Source organism: Pogona vitticeps, chromosome 2, assembly GCF_051106095.1.
Source record: "Pogona vitticeps strain Pit_001003342236 chromosome 2, PviZW2.1, whole genome shotgun sequence".
In the NCBI taxonomy this organism is placed as follows: domain Eukaryota; kingdom Metazoa; phylum Chordata; class Lepidosauria; order Squamata; family Agamidae; genus Pogona; species Pogona vitticeps.
This window is the reverse complement of record NC_135784.1, coordinates 169,694,559-169,720,377: the sequence shown is the minus strand read 5'-3', so window position 1 is coordinate 169,720,377 and position 25,819 is coordinate 169,694,559. Positions and strand designations below refer to the sequence as shown.

The following is a 25,819-nucleotide window of genomic DNA, read 5'->3' as shown; positions in this document are numbered from 1 at the left end:
ATCCACAGCCTTGCATGTGATCTGTTCAGCTGTGCAAGCAGCAAAGAGAAAAAGCTTTGCATTTGGAGCCAAGCGGGGCCACTTACGATCTTGCCAAAGCAGCGCTGAAATTCCACATAGCTTTGGCAGTGATGATGGATGTGCGTTTTGCAGTGCTTACATTTCAGGCCATATTTGTTGTTGACTACATGAGAAAGAGAGAGAGAGAGAGAGAGAGAGAGAGAGGCAGTCAACGGGCAGCTACAGAGGCTGAGGTGCCACAAACCCCTCAAATAACCCTCTGCACTGCCGACCCAGTGACAGTGGACTGCGCTAGCAGATTCATAGGTTCTGAACATGGACAAGTCTCAGCCACGTGGACAGCAAGACTTGGGAAATGCCATCCTCTAAAACAGAAAAGGGAATAATTCTTCACATACCCTGCTTTCCTGCATAGGTATTTTTCTCACAACTGGGCACTCCCTGAATGTGTATCCCTTTAACACTTCAAATCTCAATCTCCTCAGAAGCAACCAGGGTGAAAAAATATATATTATGTATTTTCCGTTCTGTATGTAGCTCTCTGTACAGTGAGCTGTCAAAACTGCAGCTTGGATCAGTAAGATTTTCTTTAACTTAGACTTGCCCCAACCCTGTTCGCCTATCTACTGGGCCCTTCTGTACCAAACAGATAGATATATCTGTTATAGTATATAAAATCTGCTCTGGTTCCACCCTGGGCCGTAAGGGTTTCCATAGCAAGGTAGAACAAAGCAGCCCACTTCAGCATCAGATGTTGGGGGTTGTGAAAGGTCAGCAATTTGAATTTATTTGCTTTGTTAGTGTCCTGAGAGAGAAAGGACACAACATGAAGCTTCTTCCACACAAGAGGTAAATGTGTGTGTGGTCGAGGGAGAGAAAGAGAACACCATTTAGCCTAGAGGTTACAGGCTACACTGTCCTATGGACACATCCCACTTCCGTCATAGGGCTTCATTTCATTCTACCCTAACTACCCACCTCCCTGATCACCTCAGGGTGCTACTTTCTCATGCACACCACTGGTGTACCTTGAACAGCTAGTGAGCATATATCTCATTCATCAGTGGAAGTTCTGCCAGCACAATGAGGAAGAGAAAAGCTACTCCCTTTTTTTTTTTTTTTGATCCAAAAGGTTCTACCAGCAGAGTAATGTGGGATCATGCCCATTGTGGAAGCTTCCATGAAGGAAACCTGTCCCTTTCTTGAACATCAACAACATTTGCACTGGGGGGCATGATCCTATGTTATGAGATGGCCTGAACTTTCTGGTCAGCAGAAGTTCAATGGGATGCTAGCCCCTCGCCCCTCCAACCATCCACTGCCTCCTGCTGTTTTGCTCCCCTCCGAGAATACTCACGGACAATCATGCGGGCACAGACATCACAGAACTTGGGTTTTTTGAAGTAGTGATCCTTCAGCTTGTGAGGTTTGTCATTCACGGGTTTTTCCGGCGGTGGTGGCTCAGGCTCTTCCTCCTCTTCCTCTTCCTCTTCCTCGTAGATATAGTAGATAGGCCCTCCGGTGGGGCTGACCAGCTCTCCATTGGCCTGGGGTTCCTCCGGAGCAGGCACTTCCTTGGGCTTGCGTTGGAAAAGCTGCTTTAGCTTCTGCAGCTGAGGATCCGGAGTGGGGTGGGGTGGGAGGGGAGGAAGGTGGGGCAGGGTGGGATGCAGGGTGGATGAACAATCAGCACTTGATTGATGCCTTCGAGAGGGAACCCTGGCGGCCAGTGTGATTGGCATGCACACACCCAAGTTGTTCATGACTAGCTCAAAAAAAAGGAGGCACAGTAACGGGCGGAGGAACAAGACCTAGGATACTTGGAGGGTCTGGGTCAAAAACAGGGTTGAAGAACCTCAGACTCCATCCAGATCCATGCAAACAAATGTTCGGTATGCACGATCAAAGCAGCTGCAGGGAGAGCATGGCAAAGAACTCACTGCTTGCACAGAAAAAGTAAAGAAAGGAAAGAAAGCTGCTGGCCCAAAATGATGAAAGTTGCAGATGGAGAACCACGGCACAAGTATGGCTTGTATTCTGGGGTTATCTCCATGAACAATATTTTAAGTAAGTAAAGAGATATTATCTATATATCTAAGTACATATATTTAAATTTATCTGAAAAGAGATTCTGTAATCATCGTCGTCATCATCTTAGAACTGCAGAGCTGGAAGGGGCCTTATGGATCACCAAGTCCAGCGTCTGTATATTGGTTAACTACCTGATTTTCGAACAATTAATGGGACAATGATAAGGACAGCACCACCGCAAAACATTTATGCGCTTAATTTGCAGAGTTTCAGCAAGCCATTTAACAAATGTTCTCGGCAAGTCAATATTATTGTGCTCATATTCTAGATTTCAGAAGATTTGGAATGAGGGCTTTCAGACTAAGAATATTTCTTAGCAGGTGTCTCTGCTGATTTTTTTGATCAATCAAATTTAAAGTGTATGTGTCTATGGTCTAAACGTCAAGGTGTATCTGTTCCCTCCTGTTTTTTGGAAATTCTGAAGGCTGCACTGACTTACAGTTTAATAAAGCCCCCACTGTTAGATGGAAAATTGATCAAATATTTCATTTCCACTTCTTGTCACAGCACCCCAGCATCAACAAAGCCTCACAAATGAATCTGCTCTTCATCTACCGCCCCTCCTATTCAATTTGCAGTACACTTTCATTTCACCAAAATGCAACCTTTAATCTACAGATGACTGGTCTACTGATTTTAATCTACTGATTAAAGCTTACCTTCTTAACTTTAAGTAGACAGCATATCACCAATGGTTTTTTGTTTCGGGCCACAATGGTGTGTGCAGTCATACTTAATTCCATCCGTGAAGCTGGGCAAATACATTTAATTCCTTTTGCAAGGATGTTTGTTTATTCATTATTTGAAAATTCTCTTTAAATTGGTGACATTGTATTATATGTATTCATTTTTTAAAAACTAAATAGAGATTTTAATACAGGAAATATACACTACTATCAAGGAATCAAAAGAAAATCAAATAAAACAAGCTTCTGCGGAATCAAATTGAGCCTTTATTTTGATTCCTCCCACCTTTCAAAGATTCACGTGTTAACTGCAAAACTCAACTGGGTTGGGTGCTAATTGGTTAGGTGAGTGCTTCAGTTGCTAGTTCAAATCTCTGCTTCTTCTACTGAGGCTACTTTTATATAAAAATGGAATGATGGCAAATATACATTTAATTGGGGGAAAATGCATTGTAAACGATTGTGAAAATAATAATGACAACAATAAAGGCAGGCAGCCTTCCTTTTCATAGCACAGATGAAAGGCAGCCTGCTTGCCTGCCTCAAGAATGCAGGGTGGGGCAAAGACAGGCTTTTTGAATCATGATCCCATCAATCATCATCCTATCCACTACCCTATGCAAGGAGAGAAAGGAAAGGAACTGCTGTGAGCTCTGATCGGTATGCATGTTTATATGCACCCTTCATCAAGCCACTATCTCTGAATGTCAGTCCTTAAGCTGCCAGTAACTCCATTCCAGAAGTGTGATGAAGTTCATCTTGACCCTGCAGAGTGCAAGCCTGTGCGAGGCGTGCGGAGGGGTGTGTGTGCAGGGGGAGCAGAGGACACGTCACTGACCCAGATGTTGCTCCTGCTGCCAGGAGGGCAGCCAAAGCATTCTTACAGAGGACTCTTGAGGAGAGCACCGGTAGCTGGAAAGCAGGGAGTCAGCCGGGAGGGTGGAACACAAGTCCTCTCTTAAGGCAATGGTTGCTAATGCAGTTGCTCTCAGAGGGGAGAGACTATTGATCTCCACCTCATCTTGTGTTCTTCCACATACATCTATCTATCTGTGTACCTAGAGGCTCTCTATGGATCCTGAAAGCCAGCAGTTGAATGAAATATGGAAATGCTTTCAGCATTTGAGTACTTGCAGAAGCTAGTGTAGAAAACTAAGCATGTAACCAAAGGACAATGCCTGTCTACCTGTTCAGCATTTTTCCCAGTATATCAGAACACCTACGCATCGAACAGCAAAAAACAAACAAACAAGCAAAAACCTCTTCGCGCGTTCACCAATTTCCTATTAAACCCGAATGGTCATTTATGCATTACTCGCCCACCTGCCCCCACACAAAGGACAGATTTTATTCCCACTCCTGCAAAAAATAAAAAAATAAAAAAATAAAAAAATTTTAAAAATGAAACAAAACCCAAAACAGAAGAGGATACAACAAACTTTTTCTGCCACTAGGCTTTCCCCCTTCCGTTAGCCCAGGTTTTGTTGGGTTACAACGCTAAACACCCCCAATTAGCATCACTAATAGCTGCACCTCCAAACAGGCCCAGCCACTGTAGCTAATGGTGAGCAGCAATATGAGTTGAATTCCAACAACATCTAGAACAGTGGTTCCCAACCTTGGATGCCCAGATGTTCTTGGGCTACAGTTTCCTGCAATTCTGGCCAGCAGAGCTAGTGGCAAAGGCTTCTGGGAGTTTTAGTTTAAGAACATCTGGGGACCCAAGATTGGGAACCCTTGATATAGACAGCTATACATTACCCGCACCCATTGTAGGTTACAGCCCTTACAGTTCCAGTTGCAGGAATTACAGGAGTTCGAGCCACAACTCTAGAACATGCAGTTTTCCCCACTTGTGTCTTCCAACAATACCCTGAGCCCCAGTCAATTGCAGAGAAGATGGATAAGTTCCCCTTCCACAGAAGTTCACACCCTTTGGAAGATAATGCTACCATACTACACCACATTCACCATCATTGTCTCTTGAGTAATGTAAGAACAAAAAGATAATGATCTATGAAACCAAAAAACCCACTTCAGTTCTTTCCTAGGAAATTAACTCACTACATTTAGGGCTTAGGCAGGCTCAGTCCCAAACCCCATATCTGCAGCTTGCTGGTCACAAAACAGTCTGTTTTAGGAGGCTTTTGTAAGAATTACAGCAAATGTTTTGCAAGGCACTTGGAATACTTAGAAAGTGCTAGATGTGTCTTGTGGGCAGACAGAGAGAAGCAGGGGGAGTTCTCGGAGGTATTCCTATTTCGAATCTATGTTTAAAATCTTTCCCTGCTTTACCCCTTCTACTGCTTCTGATTTTCTAGGTATTTTTGGGATTCAGAATCAATGTCCTTTCAATCTGAGCCATTCCCTTATGCATGTAAATCATGCCACAGCTCTGTAAAGCAGGCTGCCCTCCCTATTTTATAGATAGAAAATGGAAATTGCAAAAAAGAAAAAGGACAATGAGCAGAGCAAGAGCAAAAGCAGAGTCAGGCTGAATTTAGAGAAAGGCGGAGAACTCTGGAACTGAGTTTAACTGGACTGGAAACAGACAGAGGAGGTCCACTGGTGCTTTGGAAAACTGAGGCAGGAACAATGGTTTCGTTGCCTGCTTGTTTTTTGCTTCCACTTCTCTTTTATGCTTGTAAACAACATTGCGTGTTCAGAAGACACGAGACGTCTTCAGTGCTCTCTCATGGAAAGGATACAACCCTTAAGTATTACCCTGAAGTCTCACCAATCACCACTGAGGCATATGGAGGGAGATTAGCTCAGCATTTGTTTTTAGGGTGCATAGGACTTATTGTTCAATACATTTACTGTATGTCCTGCAACACAAATGTTTAGAGTATTTGATAATGCTACAGAGTAAAAGACTATAATTCCCCAAATTTTCCTGTTCTTCTGAAGTCAAACTCCAGTTCTTAGAGAGAGCCATAGATTCCCAGAAAAGTTAAAAAAAATTATAGAAAGTGCATAAGTGCCTTACACTTACATTGTTTGAAAAGTATCTTTATCTAAAGCTAGCATATATCCTGTGCATGAGATTCATTCTAGGCATGGCCAGTGGATCTTCTAGGACTGCTCAAGCTTAATCAAGTTTCTGCAGTTCTTCCAAATTCCACCAACCTTTTCAAAATTCTGCAGCTTCAGCCGATTTACATAGCCTGAAAACATTCGTATGCATCCCTGGAACAATAAAACTATTCCATCACAGAACTTTAACCTCCTTGCAACTGAATTCCCAGCATGCTTTGCATATTTTAGACCAGGATCCAAAACTAAAACAGACCCAAAGAACTAGTTTTGTCCACCTATGAGGATGTTGGGCTTGTATTTCTTGAACAGCAGCTCTCCATGTACCATGGCAACCCAGTGGTGAAGCAGAAAAGATATTTAAAACTAATTTAGGATATGCAAGGCTGCAAACAGTTGATTCCAATGAATTCTGGTACCTGAGAGGAGTTGGGATAAAACAGGTGGAGTCCAATGACACAGCAGTTTCAGGGGACAGACTTGAAGGGCTGGCCTACATAAGAAGTATGTAGAAGTATGTGGCCCCAGGCTAGTTCTAATGGGCTTGAGTTATGGAAGGACCAATTTTTGTTCAATATTAGGAGAAACATATTACAGTGGTGCCTCGCATAACGTTTGCTTCGTTTAACGTTTTTTTCGCTTAACGTTTATTTTTTCAGAGTCAGACTGTGCTTCGTATAATGTTTTTCCCTATGGGCGATTTTTCACATAGCGATTTTGGGACCATGCTTCGCTTAACGTTTTTTGTTTTAGGTCCCCTGCTTCACTTAACGATTTTCATTTTTTCAATTACAAAAGTGTCTTAACATGTTGAAAAATGGTTTTAAATGCTTGGAATCGTTAGTGCACCTTCTAAAATGTGTGCATACTTAATTTGGCGTTGATCTGACTTTTCGTTAATTTTTTGTGAATTTTTTTCTCCCCCATAGGAAACAATGGAGCTGTCAGATTTTGACAGCTGTCAAAAGTTGGGGGGAAAAAATTCACCATAAATTAACGAAAAGTCAGATCAAAGCCAAATTAACTTTTGCATCCGTTTTAGAGGGTGCAGAAGCTAATCCAAGCATTTAAAACCATTTTTGACCCTTTTATGACACACTTAAATTTGCAAAAATTGACTTCGCAAAGCCATTGAAATGTATTGAGTCGGCTTCAATACATTCCAATGGAGGAAACATTGTATCGTTTAACGATGTTTCCTATGGGTTTTTTCGCTTAAGGACGGCAATCCGTGCCTATTGGAACGGATTAACCGGTTTCCAATGCATTCCTATGGGAAATGGTGTTTCGCATAAAGTTTTTTTCGCATAAGGTTTTTTTTTTTTGAACCAATTAAAAACGTTATGCGAGGCACCACTGTAAATAGTAAGAGGAGCCAGACAGTGTATCAAATTAGCTAGAGCTGTGAGGCCTTCAAACAAGAGGCTGGCTATCCATTTCTTGGGGATGTTCTATCTTTGGAGCTCCTCCTCTGAGCAAGGGGTTGGACTAGATGGCTTGAAGAACCCCTTTTCTAACTCTTCGATATTGTGATATAAGGGCTGGTACAATTAGGAAAGGATGATGGCAATTGCCTTAGGGTTTAAAGAAGGAGAAAAGAACGATGTAACCTAACGAGGAACTCTCTCTCTCTCTCTCCCTCTCTCTCTCTTTCTCATCATCTGGCTGGTTGGCAACCCATACCCTAGTAGTGACAGCAAGCAGGTGACCTCCAAGGCTTCTGGATTACAACTCCCACAATCCCGGCTGGTTGCTTACAGGAGCTGTTGGCCAACATTTTTTGAAGCAACCTTTTTGCTAACCTCTGTCTTACAACAGGAGGGCCTTTTGTTCAAGAAAATATGCTTTTAAAATACTTTCTTTGGATTGCAGCCATAAAAGAGAAATTAGCTGAAATTTAAAGCTGGAACAAGCGGGCCCAATAGCAGGCCTACCCTTTGGGAGAAACCATGGGAAAGACACCTGGTCCTCTAGTTTCTACAGAATAGGAAGATACCAAATGCAAAAGGTGTCACAGGGATGCAAGCGGGCAAGCAGATAGACCATTTCAGATGGGATTACTTGGTCTCAGCCAAAAAAAGGGCTTTTCCCATCTCTAATTGGTTGCAGCGACCATAACCAAGGTGACAGACAGAAGGTTCCGGCATCACAGGACATTCTGAAGGACTGGGTCCCTTCAGACAGATCTCATGGCTGATTGTGGAGGAATGAGAAGTCCAAATTGGGGCTCAGCCCCTGGGTCTTCCCGGAATAACCTGCAACAGGACTTACCCCTTCCGTGGATTTCCCCCCTTCAGATGTGGGTGATGCAGGTGGCTCAAGGATCTCCTTCTCTGTCATACTGCATACAGAAAAGAGCACAAGCAAATATAAAGCTGCAAATATTATAATCCACCCTTTCTTTAGAAGCCAGAATCCTCTGGAACAACATCATTTCAGGGTGTACACAATTTAGTGGTGGGTAAGAACTTAAGGGACGTGGTGGTGCTGTGGATTAAACCACAGAAGCCTCTATGCTGCAAGGTCAGAAGAACAGCAGTCGTAAGATCGAATCCACATGATGGAGTGAGCCCCCGTCACTTGTCCCACGTCCTGCCAACCTAGCAGTTCGAAAGCATGTAAAAATGCAAGTAAATAGGTACCACCATGGTGGGAAGGTAACGGCGTTCCGTGTCTAGTCACGCTGGCCACATGACCCTGGAAATTGTCTTCAGAGAAACGCTGGCTCTACAGCTTGGAGACGGAGATGAGCACCACCCCCTAGAGTCAGACACAACTAGACTTAATGTCAAAGGGAACATTTACCTTTACCTAAAAACTTAAATTGTCTTCATACTTCTTAGAAGAATTTACCAAAGTTTGTAAATGTCCTCACTTGTGGGGAGGAGAGGTCGAAAAAAAGTTGCTACCTCTTTTCTGAGTGGCTCTCACTTTTAACACCTGTTTAGCAGGTAGGTAAAATGCAGCTCTCACTAAACTGGGAATCTATTGAATTTAGCTGCTGCAAGTGGGGAGAAATTTCATTTCACTTCATTTTGATAAAAAAAATGTAACAAAGATCTGCAAAGGTCTTCATGTGCAGAAGATGGTCCAATATGGGAGAAATCCTATATGGGAGCAAGCAAAAGAGGCATTTCCCCATCACCCATCTCACAGTCTGGGAAAAGGCTGCTTCCATCCCAGCACTCCAAATATTTTTGCAATTCTCCCCCATGTGAAAACACAGACCTTTAGCAGTTTGTCCATCTCTCAGTTCTGTAACCAATGGAATGCCAGGGAGTAGAAGAGAAGGATGACATCTAGGGATGAATGGCCAGTGAAGAGGATGCAGATTCTGTGGCTGTGTTAGCTTTTACTTCAACGAAAGTGCAGTTACAGCAGCTCCACTGGCTGCTGATCTGTTTCTAGGCACAGTTCAAAGTGCCAGTTCTAACCTACAGAGCCCTAAATGGCTTGGGTCCAAGTTATCTCAAAGATGGCATCTCCCTTTAGGAGTCTGCCTGGTTGTTAAGATCATCAGGGAAGGTCTTTCTCTCAGACCCACCATCCACACAAGTGTGCTTGGCAGAGACACAGGAAAAGGCTTTCTCTGTCTCTGCTCCCGGACTCTGGAACTCCCTCCCACAGGAGGCCAGGCTGGCCTTGTCTTTGCAGTCCTTCCACAAGCAGGCAAAGATCTTTCTCTTGATGCAGGCTTTTCCTTTTTGACTGACTATCTAGGAGAGGCCTTAAAATGAGATAGTTTGCATTTTGTGGCTTCTACATCTGTTTTTAGTAATGTTTACCTAACATTTTTAATATGCTATTCATTTGTTTAAGATTTGAATAATTCACTGCTTTTAGCCTTAATACTGTGTTTTAATGTTATCAGTGACCCTGGGTCCTTTCTTAGGAGAAAGGGAGGGTACAAATATTTTAAATAAATAACCTCTAGAACCAGATTTCGGTGCTGAAACCTACCCCAGATAGCTGAACATAGATGACCCATGTGCCTCTGAGCACAGAGAGGGGGTTTTATGCTACTGGTATTCATGCAATTGAAATTGATGAACTATAGGCAGCCCAGTATCCACAGAATTAACAGGGCAAGATTTCATCATTTTGATTTCCTAATGCAGTACAAGCCAGAGAACAAATATGTGTAGTGGTAGTGGTATGATCCATACAGTTTACGGTCTTGGTAATCAACACAGTGATTTCAGTTTCAGAATGAAGCAGAGCCCTTCCTGTGTTTCATATCTGCAGAACAATTACACTATTTTACATTCACATTCTCACTTTACTACCCTGAGCATCCATTTCTGAAGCCAAAAGTAGAGCTGGCTGGATGGCTACGATACCCTGTTCTTCCATCACAAGTCTCTTCTTCGTTTTGTTTATGACCTTGTGAGAAATTAACTTGCATCGAAATTCCATATGTATTAAGCACCCCCCTCTCTTTCTCTGTTCTATGGAGAGCTTCCAAAGTAGGCACAATCCTTAAAGTTTATGAGTGAGCACGCCTGCTTAGGAGGGAGTGCACAGGTGATGGAGCAGCTGCAACTCTTATCCTAAGAAGGCTTCAGGTTGCTCCTTTTAGGAACACACAGCACCTTCCTTTGACTATTTGTCTACCTGCCTGGTGGCATCACTCCTTCTGATTCGGAACTGGATCTCAGATAGAGGAGGGTCCTTCTCATCACTTGCTGCTGGATCCCCTTTTTTAAAAATGGAGATGTGGGAAACATAAGGAAAGTCCTGCATGGTAAACCATGGGCTGTAGCACAGAGATATAGCCCCTCTTTTTTAATGTTAGAACTTAAGCAACACATAACCATAAAAGAGTAAAAAGCAGCTTGCTACATCTTGGCCAAAGTATTGATGCCTTTCTCCAACACCACCCTGACCAGAAAGAAAGGGGGTTGGGGAGGACAAGATGTGTAAAAGTTAGTAGCTACACTTGTATGGTCCTACTCACTGGTTAGGCATCATCTTGAGCAATGTGTCCAGTTCTAGGCACCACACTTTAAGAAGGATGCCAACAAACTGGAACAAGTATAGAGATGAGCAACAGGGATGATCAGGGGGCTGGAAACCAAGCCCTATGAGGAAAGAGTGAAAGAACTGGGTGTGACAAACCCCAGACCTACTGGGATATATCACAGTTTCACTAAGCTGCCACCAACCATTCCCTGTAAGGAGTCACACAGACCAGGAATGGATTTTTAACAAATAAAGGAATAAGGTTTATTTAAATAACACACAGGGAAAATAAAATGATCAAGTGAATAAGATACAGTAACGTGGCTTAGTCTCAATCATACATACACCAGTTTGGTTCACACAGAACACCTTTAAATAAAGCACAGACCCTGAACCTATCAGTTCTGGCTAACCATACAGACACCTGAACCTATCAGGTTGGTACTGACTGACACACAGTAGTACCCTGTCTGACACACAGACTCCCACTCCAGCTTCTTCTCTCAGCTCTCCTTCAGCTCTCCCTCAGCTTCTCCTAACTTCTCCACACAAACTCCACATATATATACAGTACAGCCCCTCCTCCTGATGTCCCGCCTTCCACTCCCCATAGGATGGAACTTTCCCTCCAAACCCATGACAGACAGGTAACATCAGTGCTGTATGTAACACTGGGCATGTTTAGCCCTGAGAAAAGAAGACTAACAGGAGATATGAGAGCACTTTTCAAATACTTGAAAGGTAGTCATACAGAGGAGGGTCAGGATCTGTTCTTGATCATCCCAGAGTACAGGACATGTAATAGTAGGCTCAAGCCACAGCAAGTCAGATTTAGGCTGAATATCAGGAAAAACCTCTTAACTGTTAGAGCAGTACGACAACGGAACCAGCTATCTCAGGAGGTGACGAGCGCTCCAACGCTGAAGGCATTTGCAAGAAAGTGAGACAGTCATTTGACAGACCTGTGTTGAGCAGGGGGTCAGACTCATTGGCCTTATAGGCCCGTCCAACTCAATTGTCCTATGATTGCCCTGAGAGCATTGCCTGTGACCCTGTTAGAAGTCCCTTATCTGAGCATATGGTGATGCAACAGACCAGACTCAGTAAGGAATCAGTCCGGGATCTCAGCTGGAACTTAATCCACTAACTCAGAGGCCCCCAACCCCTGGTCTGTGGCCTGAGCTGGACCAGGTTGCAGAGACCTCCCCCCCACCCCTGCAGGCACTCCCCCCAGCCCCTTTGCGCCTGAGCGCAAGGTGTGTGTGTGCCCTGCCTCTCCCAGCCAGTCTTTGGGGCTCAAAAGGTTGGGGGCCACTGCATTAACTGGTTACTGACAAAGGGGTGCAGTTCTAGGAGCCACAAGTGAGTTGATATATGATTGATCCAGTATTCTCTTTGTTATATTCCCCAAATGATAACTAGGCAGCATTGAGCAACAATGTTTTCCTTAGATTATACTACACCAGGTACAGATGGTCACAGTTTCAGTGTTCCCCGGTGATGGTGGTGGTGGAAGAAGTGAAGACAGAAACTCCTTGCACCCAGACAACAGAGCAAACATTGGCATGAGAATCATGCACATGCAAGGAATCTGAATGTTCTCTCTAAAATGTAGACAACTATGATAGAGCCCAAAAAACCCACAACAACCAACAGCTCAGACCTGAAATAATTAGTATAGTCCTCCTTATTCAAGTGACTATAAATTGGCCCCAAAGCTAGCTGAATGAGCATGTGCAGATGGATCTGTAATCCACCTTGGCTGAACAGCCAGATATTGTCATTCCTGAGGTTGAAGACTATTTAGCAGCTCTTTAGCTTGTCTCCAGCCTTATGTGACAAGAGATTTGAATGGCACAGCAAATTCATTACTGTCAAGGAAACAAGCAGTCTCTGGCCCACACGTAGTAAAATGGTATTTTATCTTCCTTTCTTGGTTCATCTCACTCCTTGTCAGAGGCGAGGACTGCTGCAGCTCCTAAAATACTACCTCAGCCATCCTGGGAGATGGCAATCCTGATGATCCAGAAATAGTTGCAAGATTTCACAGAGATACCTGTCAATTTCTGCCAGGGGGGTGGGGGGGTGGGGAATTACTATGCTTGCCTTGACCACACCTTGAACAGCTCTTGCCTTTATAATGCTGAAGCCATTGGACACTGGTATGCTTGGTGTCCCACCACACATGTATACAACGCATACGATTTAACACACCTCAGGAAAACAATTCGGTAACTAATATTCCAGAAATCAGCAACTGGTAGCCTCCAGACTCAAAAGGAACCTGGAAGAGCTAGACCCTTTCATGACTGCCAACCTTCTCTGTGTTTATACCATTTGGGACCTTAAAAAGGGACACAACCATTTCCATGAGGTGCCCTTCTCGACATCCTCTATAGGTCTCCAGAAGTAGGAAATAATAGAAGAGGGATGCACAGCTTCTTTTTATATGAGGGACATTTTTCATGCTGACTTAAGTGTATGAGAACATGCCTATGCCTAAACATCCAGAGACACATCATAGCTAATGATCTCTCTGAAGAATTCCCTCCTGCTATTGATATGCAAATAGTTAACACCAATAAATCACGAATGATCAGCATGAGGAAGAGGTGGGGAGGAAGTGCCTCTAACAGGGCTACAATTGAGAACAGGGTGGGCCTCATCTACATTTCTCTCCTCACTTTCAAGCTATGTTATACAACACATAATAAGAGGGGGGAGACTGGTGAGAGGATAAGTAAGCAGTCCATAGGTGGATTGGGGGGGGTGTTACTAGAACTACTCTCTACTCCAGTGGTTCCCAACCTTGTGTCCCCAGATGTTCCTGAACTAAAACTCCCCAAAGCCTTCACCACTAGATGTGCTGAGCAGGATTTCAGGCAGTGACAGTCCAGGAACATCTGGGAATCCAAGGTTGAGAACCACTGCTCTATTCCATTTTAGAATTACATTTTCACCAACTGTGCCAACGTTACCTTTAAGTCTGTGAAGATGCTCAGTCATCCAGGTGAGGTTATCTGGGAGTTGAGTCACGGCAACTGGGCTTCTTACTTCTTAGGTTGAAACGTTTCGCTACTCATCCCAGCAGCTTCTTCAGACTGACTAAAGAAGCTACTGGGATGAGTAGCGAAACATTTCAACCTAAGAAGTAAGAAGCCCAGTTGCCGTGACTCAGCTTCCAGATTGCCTTTTAGTCTGGAATTCAGCACCAGGAGGAGGAGAAAGCTAACACTAAAACTGCATTTTAAAAGAAACCAAGTGCTCTATGTATAAAAACCAGGATGGGTGATAGTTTTATTGGACCATTGAAACAGGGATGTTTTCAGGTCTTGCAGGGCACTGCAAGAGCTTCAGGGGAAGGGGAGGTGGCAAAAAGCACAAAATGTATGTGTAAACCACTCTGAGATTTTTACACTAAAAGTGGTACAGAAATGCTCTTAAATAAATATATAGCCAAATTCATAGTAACTCGTGGATAGAGGAAGATGGAAGTCCTCAGTGTAGTAGAATCCTTCATGAGTGATGGTTAAGCCTCTGAACTTTGTATCAATTGACAATTTTTATCTATTTTTTCTAGTATGCTATAAAATTTATTTTCCAGCTTTTCTGGTATGTTGATTGCCATGAAACTGGGTGCATCTACTTCTGAAAAAAAACAAACAAACAGGGCTATGGAGAATTCACTGAGTTACTGGCACCCCTTGGTCTATAGAGATGGGGAAGACTATGCACCCATTGAGGTGAAATCTGAAATCACCAACGCATGAAAACGATTCTTTATGTCTGCAGTTTCCATCCTGGAACTTTAATTACGGATCCTAAAATTTCAATATCTAGCCAGGACGATTTTTGTGTTGCTCCATTCCCCAAACACCTAGTTTGATGAAGAGTCTTGCAGAAATCCCAAACGTGCATGTTTATGATATTTTAGTGGTCCAGTAGAGATATCATCCATCCCTGTTTTTGTAAAGTTGAACAGGCACCATCCTACCAAAGTAAGCCTCATATTCAAATTAGTCATGGGTAATGTAAAGCTGGGTATAAGCATGACCTGTGAAAAATCATTTAAATTGAGAAACTGAAAAAAAAACCCACCTTGGTTATATTTTAAAACTCAGCAAGAAGAGGCCACTGGATTTTTAATCTGCCTGCCTTTCTCTCACTCAAAACCCAATCATACCTTTTCCCAAGATTCAGAAGAAACATTATTCTTTAACCACTGTTTCCCTGCCCATTCACTGTCTTTTCACCGGTCTAAAGCAAGCTAGTGAATAATAGCAAAGAGCAGAATATAAATATCTTTCTTGACTGCATGTTTGAATCATAGAAAAATGGCAGGGGCCTATAAGGTCATTGAGCCAAACCCTCTGCTCAAGGCAGGAGAGCGTTGAGTTTAGTAGTGGTAAGGAATGTGTGGTCATGCAGATATTGTTGAGCTGCAAGTCTCAACCTCCTTTGCCATCAACTATGCGGGCAAGGGTAACAGTTGTGCTCTGACAATGCCTGCCACAAAACATGTCCCCTGCTGCCACTGTTAGGATTGTTTGAAAATCCAAATTGCTGACATTCCTAAGGTCTTAGTTACTCCTAATATAAATTAATTCAGGATAATCTTATTTTTAATCTTTGGAATTTAAGCTGGTCCACAAGCATGACATTGAGGAAAAGAAGATTCCAGCCTCGTTTTAGCTTTGCAAGTACAGAACCTTGCAGATTTCTACTTTTAAAAAATTCATGGCAGAAGTCTTTTTGAAGATACACTCAAGAGTCGCGGCTCTAATGACATGCCTATAATATGGATTTATATTAGACAAACTGGGATAGCTACCACCACCCAATAATCCTGGGAAGTGTAGTTTGATCAGGGCACTGAGAAAAGGTCCTTAGGCTCTCACTGGTGGAAGTATAATTCCTAAATGTGCATGGCTTAAATAAGTTTCAGTCTGTAATTAAATCCCCTTGGAGGATGATGTCAACATCAGGGAGTCATTGCAGAATGTTCCATGGTTTATATGATCAAGTGAGAAAGTACAGAGGCTCGTGGAGAGGTTATCCATCTTGTTTCCCTGGCTCACTTACTTTCCCGGAGAGAGAAGGGTAGGGACAGCATCTTAGAATTCATTAGAGTTAGAGGATTGAAAGAACAGTTGCTAGAAGTGATTCATTCTTGAAAGGAACTTGTATACAAAATTAGAAATAAGTTGACTTATGTGGCACTTTGTGTGTGAAGAGATCAGCTGGATTCCAGCACAGGAGAAATAGAAGCAAGTGCTTCATTACTTTAAAAGGCAGCTGATAGAAAACTTTTTTTCCTAAGTGTGTTGGAACTAGCTGTGATCACTTCATAGAGAAAGAACAGCACTCTGCATAGACTCAGGGGTGCTTTTCCTATTATTGTTTTGTGAATGTAAGCTTTGATTTAAAAACAGATGCAGGTGATTTTTGTTTTTGTTTTGTTTTGTATTTTCACTTCATTGTTGTTGTTTTTCATCCTATGGCATTAGTAATAATTAAAAAGCAGGGGCATGGGGGGGGAGCAAATGCTGGTGCTATCACAATTTGAGCCATGAGAACAAATACACACTCTTAAATCATCTGGCCTTCTGCATAGTTTTCCCGAAGTTTCTGCTTATTAGCACAAATTCTGGAAAAAGTCCTTTTCCCCTGCCCCATCTCACAAACCCTTTATGAAAAAGCCAGGTTGGGACCTCCACCAGTCAAATCCCCCTGGCTATCCATTAACCGTGTTGTTGGCAGGAAAGCAAGTGGCCATTAGGGCTCTCCACATAAGTGCTATGGCGGTCTCCGAGTTCCCCAAATGGATTCAAAGAAAGCCCTGGCACCAATTAGAGCAGCCATGAACCTCAGATTCCTCGAAGTTTCATCCTGGCCACCCAGCCCTCCACACCAAGTCAGCTGGTCATTTACCAGCTTGGTGTACAGGAGACAGGGCCATGGGCCAACACAATTTCACAAAGGCTTCTGCTTTTGTGCTAAACTATCTCTTGCCTTCAACATCTGAAACCGCTATTGCATGCATGCACGCACCCACACCCAAAGGACAAAATGTTCTTTGCCTTTCAAGCCAGATGGCCGGCCCCCTATTTCGTCTCCTCAGACTCCTATAAAGGACTACCAACAGCCCTTCCCTCCCTTTCTTTCCAAAATGGCAGTGGCTCGGGAGATACCGACATCTGTCCTGCTTACAGATTTTGGAGGAAATTAATCTTCTGCAGGCTCCAGGCTACAAAACTGCAGAAATGAAAACACCTCAGGAAATATTGAACCTTTTCCCTCCATAACCAAAGTTACAAGGGATACTTAAAACGCTCCTTAGATGACAGGCGACAGGAAAACGCAATATTTATGCAGTACTCTGCCCTCCCCTTCAATCCCCTCCCCCTCTTTTGCCATTTTAAGCCAGATTCAAACACAGATGTTGCCCTGCCCGTGAAAGGAAACAGGTCAAAACTGAGCGGGATGGGCGGGGGGGAGATGGACAAGCAAAAAGGAGTTACGCAGTCTAGTAAGACAACTTTGCCGTGTTTTAAAGCTCCAGGGTGGAGGAAAAAAGACTTTAAATTCCTGTGAGAAGACAGCAGCTTGTAGTGAGGGCTGGGGGGAGGGAGAGCAGAAACCCCACTTACCTTCCAGAATGAAGGTGCACACTTCCTGCAGATTAAATCCTTTTTGAAATTATCCAGGAGCCCCCTTTGGAAACTCAGCTCTCCTCTGCCCTGCCCAACATCTCACTTTAGAGATCCATGGGAGATAAAAAGTTCCCCCTTCCTGGCTCTGAACATGTAAAAGTTTGCCGTCCCAGAAGCACCACAAGGAACTCGAGTGACAGGGCGAGAGGGGAAAAGACAGCTGCCATCCATTGGGAGGGCTGACACAGAGAAATTGGACACTAGAGAGGAGCCTGAATATGAACACTGGGTCAAACGGCCCGAGACAGCAATGCAGCAGGCTCAGGCCTCCCACCGAGGGACCGAAGAGAGGTGGGGACTTTTCAGATAATGGTATCGAGAGGGGACAACGTTCGGATCCATTTGCCCAGGAGGTCTCTAAGCAGCAAACAGGGCTCAGGCTCCCAGGCTTGCCAAGTCAATGCTGCAAATTTGCACCTCAGCAGAACACCCAAGGCTAAGGAAAACTTTTATGAGTACGGAAGGACTAATATGTATGAAAACTATGCAAGATCTCAGTAGGTTTCCTAATTTTTCATCTCCCTGCCTCAATATGGCCAAATTCACATTCCTTACACAAGGACATAACTTAAGACAGCATTATGAACACAGTTGCATCCCACACTCCACTGACTCAAAGCTAATCGAGTCTAAGGTGACTGAAACTAGGCAGCCATTTTTTTCTTCTTCTCTTGGCGAAGCTCCCCCAGGTCTGTGTGGATGACACCAGCTTTTAGTACTGATGCCAAAAAACATTCATCAGCCTGCCCCCCCCCCATCTTACCAATCTGTTGACGGCTAAACCGGTCAAGCGTAGTGTAGGGGATAATGGCGGACTAGGATTCAGGAGGCCTCGGTTTGAATCCTGACCCATCTAAAGAAACTCACTTAGATGTGCAGAACTTGTAAAACTACTTCTTAAATGTCTCACTTACCTTGAAAGCCCTGTTAGGGTCACCACAAGTCGGTTCTGACTTATTTATTTATTTTATTAGATTTGTACCCCGCTCATCTAGACAGATAGTCTACTCTGGGCGGCATAACAAAATTTAAAAACAATAAAACCAATAACAAGTAAAAATCCAAGATGTAAAAAATATTGATATTAAAATACGGCAGGAGGGAAAGCCTGCCTAAATAGCCATGTCTTTAGTTTACTTCTAAAGATACCCAGAGAGAGAGCCAGGCGGATCTCTAGGAGCAAGTTGTTCCAGAGGCAAGGCATCAACTTGATGGCACATAACAAAGCAAAAAAGCAACGCGTGCTGCTTATATACCGCCCCATAGCGCTTCAAGCACTCTCTGGGCGGTTTACAATTTAATTATGCAGACTACACATTGCCCCCCCCCAGCGAGCTGGGTACTCATTTTACCGACCTCGGAAGGATAGAAGGCTGAGACAACCTTGAGCCGGCTACCTGGGATTGAACCCCAGGTTGTGAGCACAGTTTTAGCTGCAGTACAGCGATTTAACCACTGCGCCACGAGGCTCCACTACTACCCAATCAAAGTAAAAAAGAGACCAACTTACTTCAATAGTTAATACAGGTTAATCTTCTCTAGCAGCAGAGTGTTGAATTTTGCCCATGAACACCAGACAAGGATCAAAATATAGAGTACAGGGACTATTATGTAAAGTATAGAGAAAGGTGACTTGTATTAGATCAGGCTATTTGCCCAGTCGACTAGGAATCTACAATGTGACTGCCGTCACCTCTCCAAAAGCAAAGACCAAAAAAAAGTTACCAGCTACCAGAGACATCTTGGTGTTTTTTTTTCCCATGGAGATGCTACGGATTAAGCTTGGGATATTCTGCTTGCTACAGTGCCTAGCCAGACAACAACCTGACTACATTTGCCAACTGCACAGATTTATCATATGATTGTAAGGCCTCAGAAATGAATTGTGTCAAGTGTCATGTATATTGATGCCAATTTATACGTGGGGTGGGTTACCAGGACTGTAGACTTCCATATCTTTTTATCCCAGAGCTCTTCTCAGCCCCAGCCAGCACGGAGGACAGTGAAAGATTATAGGATATGCAGTCCATCCCTATCTTTGATTTATAAACACATCATCATTCAAGTTTGCACTTTCACCCAACATATCAAATCAGATATGATTTTTAAATCGGTAGTTCCACATATTATCTCACACAGTGACTGACAATGGGAGAGCAACAGAGCTGAGTGGTAATGAGCTGACATGTCTGCTTTGCAATTCAAGCTCTTAGTCATTGCACCACAATTTATATTTACTTCTCTTGAAAGCAGGTCCCACCAAACTCAGACATATCTAGAGTCACTTGCCAGAATCCTACTGGTCTTCATGTAAGGTTGCAGAATTTTCCATGGCTAACTGCAGTTGACCAACAAAGTGATAAGGTGCATTTCATCTGGTTATGCACCAGACTGCACAAACCAAGGAGCGCCCCAGAACCTCATCAATGAGCTGCAGCATCTAACATAAACTAAGTTTCTCACCACTGAAAATGCAGTGGTTAGCAAACTCTAAACCTCAACTATCAGTAGCGAGGCACAGACTACAAATTATGAGTAGATACAGCATTAGTACCTCCAATACATTTAGACCCCTCCCCAAAGTAGCAGAAGGCAAATTAAGTATGCTAAATATGGACAGGCCTATGCAACTGGGTTATTTCGCATAATTCACAAAGATTCCAGAGTTATATGCCATATAAATTTGATTCGGCTTTTTTAAAGGCAGAAAACATACATAGATCCAAATATTTGTGAGGAAGCATATTTAAAACCAAACTATTTTGCACTTGGAATTAGCATGTTGTAAATTTGGCAGATGATATAATTAGAAACAATGAATAGCACCTCTGCTCTCTGGATAAGAGAGATTCAATTATTTTCTTTGTTGCTATTTTGAATAAGCAGGTCAAAATAATCTCTGCTAAGAGGAAGGATGAATATGTTTTGAAGTGGATATGATTTTGTATGCAGGCAAGATTACACATAGGTTAAATTCCACATTTCAAATTTATCTCATTTATGCATTTTATCCACAGTACATAACTGAAATCAAGAGGTTCTATAGCTAATGTTTGGCTAGATGTAGGTGTTCCAACTTCATTGTTCTTACCTTTAAATCCTAGGTATGCGGTGAGTGTTGTGATGAGCTGCATACTTTCAGAAATATATTTTTATTTAGCACATCCATCTCTTGTTTCAGACCTGATCCCTGACACGGCGATAATCTGTCTCTTTTTCCTCTTACCCTATGTCACTAAAGCTTCAGATTCATAGCAGGTTTCTATCTGCCCAATGGCCAGATTACCTTCATACCAAATATAAAGTGGCTAGCAAACTGCTATGCCTCTGGGTTTTTTTACAAGGTATAAAGAGACATTGCACAAACCCTTTCTGTCCCCTAAGTTTGCAAAATGGCAAATGTGTGTCTTAAGATTGAAGACACACAATCTTAAGCACACACAATCAAAAGCACACCTACCTTTTAAAAAAGTCATGCAATTCAAATATGCCACTGCTGCCTGACTGATGATAGAGTTAAGATCACTGAAGATAGAGAAAGATGTTGGCAAGTCTCTGGATCAGAGTTCTGGGTCTGAGTCTTTGGTACCAAGTCCCGACCCCCAAGTTGGAGTCCCTATTAAAAAGAAGATTTTCCCCCACAGAAAAATTGAAAAAAAGAACCTGAGTCAAGTCAATTGTGCGACTTAAGTCCAACCTGACAGTAAGTCCCACAACGCAAGCCCTCATCCCTGGATAATAATCAGAGATAATATAACTACTATTGTGCTGCTTGAGTCCAAGTGTGAGATATTCTATATGGCAACTAAATACTCTCTACTAGCTAAAACCTCTAGCAAGACATTGGCCATGGACAATTCTTAGATTCATAATGGTATAGTGTTCCTTGCTTGCAGACATGCTCCACTCTTACGACATCCAGAAAAAGAGAGACAGGGAAGAAGCAGCTTTAAAGTGACAGACAATTTTTTTTATATTTAAAAACCAAATAATAATATTAATAATAATAAACCCAGATTAAATAAAATGTACAGTGAACATACCCAGCCAACATCTGTATGTGCAATTAAATACGGCTGCGTACCGCGGCACAACGCTGAACAAAAACAATATACACATGTTCTGGAAAGGGGGCAAGGGGTGGGACATGTTCTTCCACGCAAAAAAAATAAAAATAAAAATAAAAACAGAAACCCCCAAACAAAAACAAAAATCAATGTCTCTTCTCTTCATTCTGTCCGTATAAATATCTCCAGAAAGATTCCGCCCCCCAGTTTCCCACCATTTAAAAAAAAGAAAGAAAGAAAGGAGGAGGTGCATGTGGAAATAAAGTAGGGTGGGAGGCAGAAGAGGAGTCAAGGGACAGAGTGGGGACCGGAAAGGCCAGTCCAGTGTGCTTGTGGACCCCACGCCCTGCCCCTCCACCTGCCCCTATTGGGAGCTGGCACGCTCCAGTACACGCAGGTCGTAGTTCTTTTTGGCCATTCGCAACTTGAAGCAGCTAAGGGAGTTGTTGAGACGCAGGGAGGCATTCTGGGCTGCCAAAGGGCTGGGGAAGACGGCCACAATGGTGTATAAGGCAGCAAGGTCAGTATGCCTGCCGTTCTCTGCAGTTCCGTGGTTGTTGTCGCCGCCGCCCCCAGGGCGCCCGTGAGTCTCTTTGAGCCACTGGATTTTGGCACCAGACATGGCAAGTTGAGTGAAGAGCTTGTCGGCCTCGGTACGCGTGATGCCCTCGGGTAGGTCGGTTACCTCCAGGACGCGGCCCAGCACTAAAGGAGGAGGCACAGGGAGGAAGGAATGAGAAGAGACACGAGAAACACGGTCAGTGATCCCCCAACTGTAACAAAGACAACCAGCTAAAGAGTTGACTGACAACACCTTGCAGTCACGACCCAGAAGCTTTGACCCGGTCCCAAGATGTCTGGGTCAGCGCTGCTGGCTAGCTTAGAGTTTGGGAAAATTATGGTTTTAGACTACAAAACTGCCAGGACCCCTAGTGGCAATGCAGGGGGATTCTGGGATTTGTAGCCCCACTTTGGATTAAATCCAGGGCTGGATGGACGAGTGGGAGGAGAATATTTGTTTCAGATATCACAGTCTGCTGATCACAGAAATAACATAAGCTGTTGTTGCTGTTTCCGAGACAAAGCATCATGAAGCAATGAGTGACTTGCTCCCATCTGGGTCAACCGAGGCATAGTGTGTGTCTTCTGCCACTTTGCTGATGTACAGACTGTCCCTTTACTCCTTTCAAAGTCTTCCCCCCAGCAAGAAGCACATTCCCAGATATATCAGATTCCTTTAGTCATTCTTCCTCATTTCTCAGGGCTTCAGGCATTAGGCGGCTTTGGCCAAGTACAAACACCACCAAACTGTTTAACAGTTTGCATCGCTCTTCCTAACAATTTCTACTGGAATTTAACCTTTCCCCCATCTTCAACCCCTGAATATTGTTTCACTACTTGAGATGGTGACAGAAACAACCACAACTATGGAAAAAAATCCCGTAAAAAACAACCACCTAAGAATGACATACAAATCTGCAATGCAAATTTTGCATTGCATTGTAAAAAAACAGCACAATGAACAGAGAAAGGAGGGAAATCTAACATGAGATAGACTGACTCATGGAAATCAAGGCCTTCAGTTTTCACAATGTGAGAAAGACTGTTAATGATAGGACCTTTGGGATGTCATTAATTCACAGGGTTGCTATAAATCAGAAATGGCTTGATGGCACATAACAAAAACTATGCAGGAAAAGAGTCACTACTCATACTTCCTGCACTTAATTTCCTTTGAATCTCACCACCTGCTCACATCCCAAACCTGAAATTATGGATAATCCTTCATCTATCTTGTGTAGAGGGCTACGGACCATAAAGATTTATAAGTTAATACGTACGTTGGTCTTCAAGGTGCCACAGAGCTCTTCATCATTTTAGCCCTTTGGAATTTTCTCAAAAAATGAATAAATAAGCCATGCTAATTCTAATTGAAACCATTTAGTACAACATGTTCCCTTTGGACCAATCATTGCCTGCTGCTGACTTTAATTTAATTAACATATTCCTCAAGAGGACTGAGATATTTTGAAATGAGCTTCCTGGCTTACTAGTCCCATTACAATCATAGTTTAGATCAAACACAACTGACCAATTGTTTCCACAGATGACAATAACGTCAGCTAATGTTAGAGACCTTTTGCATGCAGCAAAACAGATCACCTTTAATGCATTACTGTGGTCTCTTCTCATGTGTCCATACCCATCACCACTTCCTGTTCAAAGTTTCAGTCCAGCCTCTGTCCACTTGATGAACAGGTAACAATAAGCACCACAGTGATTTACTGTGTTGAACTCAGCACACAACAGGCTCTTAGAGAGTAGGATTAGGGGATGCAGCGAGTACAGTATGTGTTGAGTTTTTACAGAGGTAACTTTGGCGTAGACACAGTCATGAAGGGGAGTGGCTGGCTTCAGGAAAGTCATTACCATTCCATCTCCCTCTTAGTAAATTAATAATATACAGTGATGTCTTGCTTAACAAGCGCTCCGTTTAATGACGAAACCACTTAGCGACGAAGAATTTGCGATCGAAAAAGAGATCACATTGCAATGTTTTAAATAGGAAAAATCGCTTTGCGATGATCGGTAAGCTGTTTCGCTTACTGATTATAGCATTGCAATCTTTTTCCTACAGCTGATCAGCGGTTCCAAAATGGCCGCCGGGGAAAAAACATGGCCGCCCGCTGTGTTTAGGGATGGATTCCTCGCATACCGGGCAGCGAAAATGGCCGCCGTATGGAGGATTTTCGCTTAAAGGTAAGTTTTTTGCCCATAGGAATGCATTGAAGGGGTTTCAATGCATTCCTATGGGCTTTTAAAAATCGTTTAGCGATGTTTTCGGTGAGCAGCGATTTTTGCTGCACCGATTAACATCACTAAGCGAGGCACCACTGTACTTAGAAAGCACCATCTAAGTAAGTTTCGGAAATTTACCAATATCCTAGCTACATTATAAACTTTTGTTAATTTTCATACAACAAATAAATAAATATATAAATAAATAGAAAACAATATATTAAGGGAAATCAAGAAACCAACCAAACAATCAATCAACTTTCAACTGTCCCAGTGGGTTCGTGACCCAAAGACACCCCTGGGACTTAACTGTTATAGACCTATTACCTATCAGATGAGCAGAACATTTCCCTCTTTCCCCTGTGGCCCCACCCCAGTTGGGAAACATTGCTCTAAGCAGAAAAGAATGTTTGCCTCCAGTCAGCTCTAAGCACGCTGCCAGTCATTTTCCACAAGTTCCTGTGCTCAGGGAACGGTGCACCGCAGCCAGGGCTGCATCTTAGCAATAGCTCTGAAACCATTCGTCAAGTAAAGAGCTGCGTGGCAGTTCTAGTTTCCAGTTAGCAGCAGTGCTGGGTCCTGGCAGGCAGGATTCTTTGCTAATATTAAACAGGCACGTAACAAATATAGCAGGCCCGCCCCAAGCTATTTTCCATTGGAGGGTGGGGGTACAGAGGTTTCATGCTTTAAAGTGAGTCTTAAAGAAACAGCAGAATATTGCTGTGCAGTTTGTTTACAAGAGCATTTTCAACACTCCACATCTGCTGGTGAGGGGAACTTCCTTACCAGTTTAGCTTGCCCTGTCCAAATCGAATTAGCAACTCCTATCACTAACCACAGCAAAAAGAAGAAGAAGAAGAAAGGTGGGGGGCAGGCTAGTTCAGTTCTGTAGTGTCTTCTGTCTGTATGGAGAAATTGTGGAATGGTGTGTGTAGGTTCGTTTCTTTGTCACAACTGTTTTGCAAACCAACTTCCACAGGAAAAGGTAGCCGCGGCAAACACTTTCTTCAGAATGCATAAAGATCCACTGCAAGTCCAAAATTCCTTGAGTTCCCCTGGCTGAGAAAGATTGCTTTATAGTTCTATAAATCCTCAACTTTAGATAGAAAACAGAGCAATCCATAGATGAGATGAACAATCACAGAGGAAGTGATGCAAGAAGGGCTAGTGTGCACTATCTGATTAGGCAACGAGAGCCGACTGCCATCCTGGGTCGGGCTGATGAAAGGTGTTTGCTGAAACACCTGGAAGGTCAAAAGTTCCCCACCTCTATCATGGAAGACTTTGCTGGCATACTGACAAATACTAGGGAATATGAGCTATGAAAAACAGCAGCTCTTTGCTCTAATTGATTACAAACATTTACAGTATTCCAGGGAGGTTAAGAGAAAATTTAAAGAAAGAGTAGCAACACTCTGCCAAGGCCAGGTGGGATATAAAAATG

General features: G+C 43.1%; 2 protein-coding genes across 12 annotated transcripts in view; both read right to left on the bottom strand.

Annotated features, from left to right (window-relative positions):
- The window catches only part of STAC3 (SH3 and cysteine rich domain 3), a 40,038-nt gene extending 21,277 nt beyond the window's left edge, over positions 1-18,761 (bottom strand). The window contains exons 1-4 of one of the 2 annotated variants that reach the window (XM_020778662.3): positions 17,447-18,761; positions 8,106-8,175; positions 1,379-1,634; positions 87-184 (exon numbers count right to left, since the gene is read on the bottom strand). In XM_020778662.3, the coding sequence (XP_020634321.3) occupies positions 87-184; positions 1,379-1,634; positions 8,106-8,174 (423 nt within the window). In that variant the 5' untranslated portion in view covers position 8,175; positions 17,447-18,761. The remainder of the gene's footprint in view (positions 1-86; positions 185-1,378; positions 1,635-8,105; positions 8,176-17,446) is intronic. The other variant, XM_072991209.2, reaches the window with a different exon arrangement.
- Positions 18,762-21,457: 2,696 nt separating this feature from the next.
- The window catches only part of R3HDM2 (R3H domain containing 2), a 79,977-nt gene continuing 75,615 nt past the window's right edge, over positions 21,458-25,819 (bottom strand). For all 10 annotated transcript variants that reach the window (XM_078384699.1, XM_078384700.1, XM_078384702.1 and 7 more), the window contains one exon: positions 21,458-22,281. In XM_078384699.1, the coding sequence (XP_078240825.1) occupies positions 21,941-22,281 (341 nt within the window). In that variant the 3' untranslated portion in view covers positions 21,458-21,940. The remainder of the gene's footprint in view (positions 22,282-25,819) is intronic.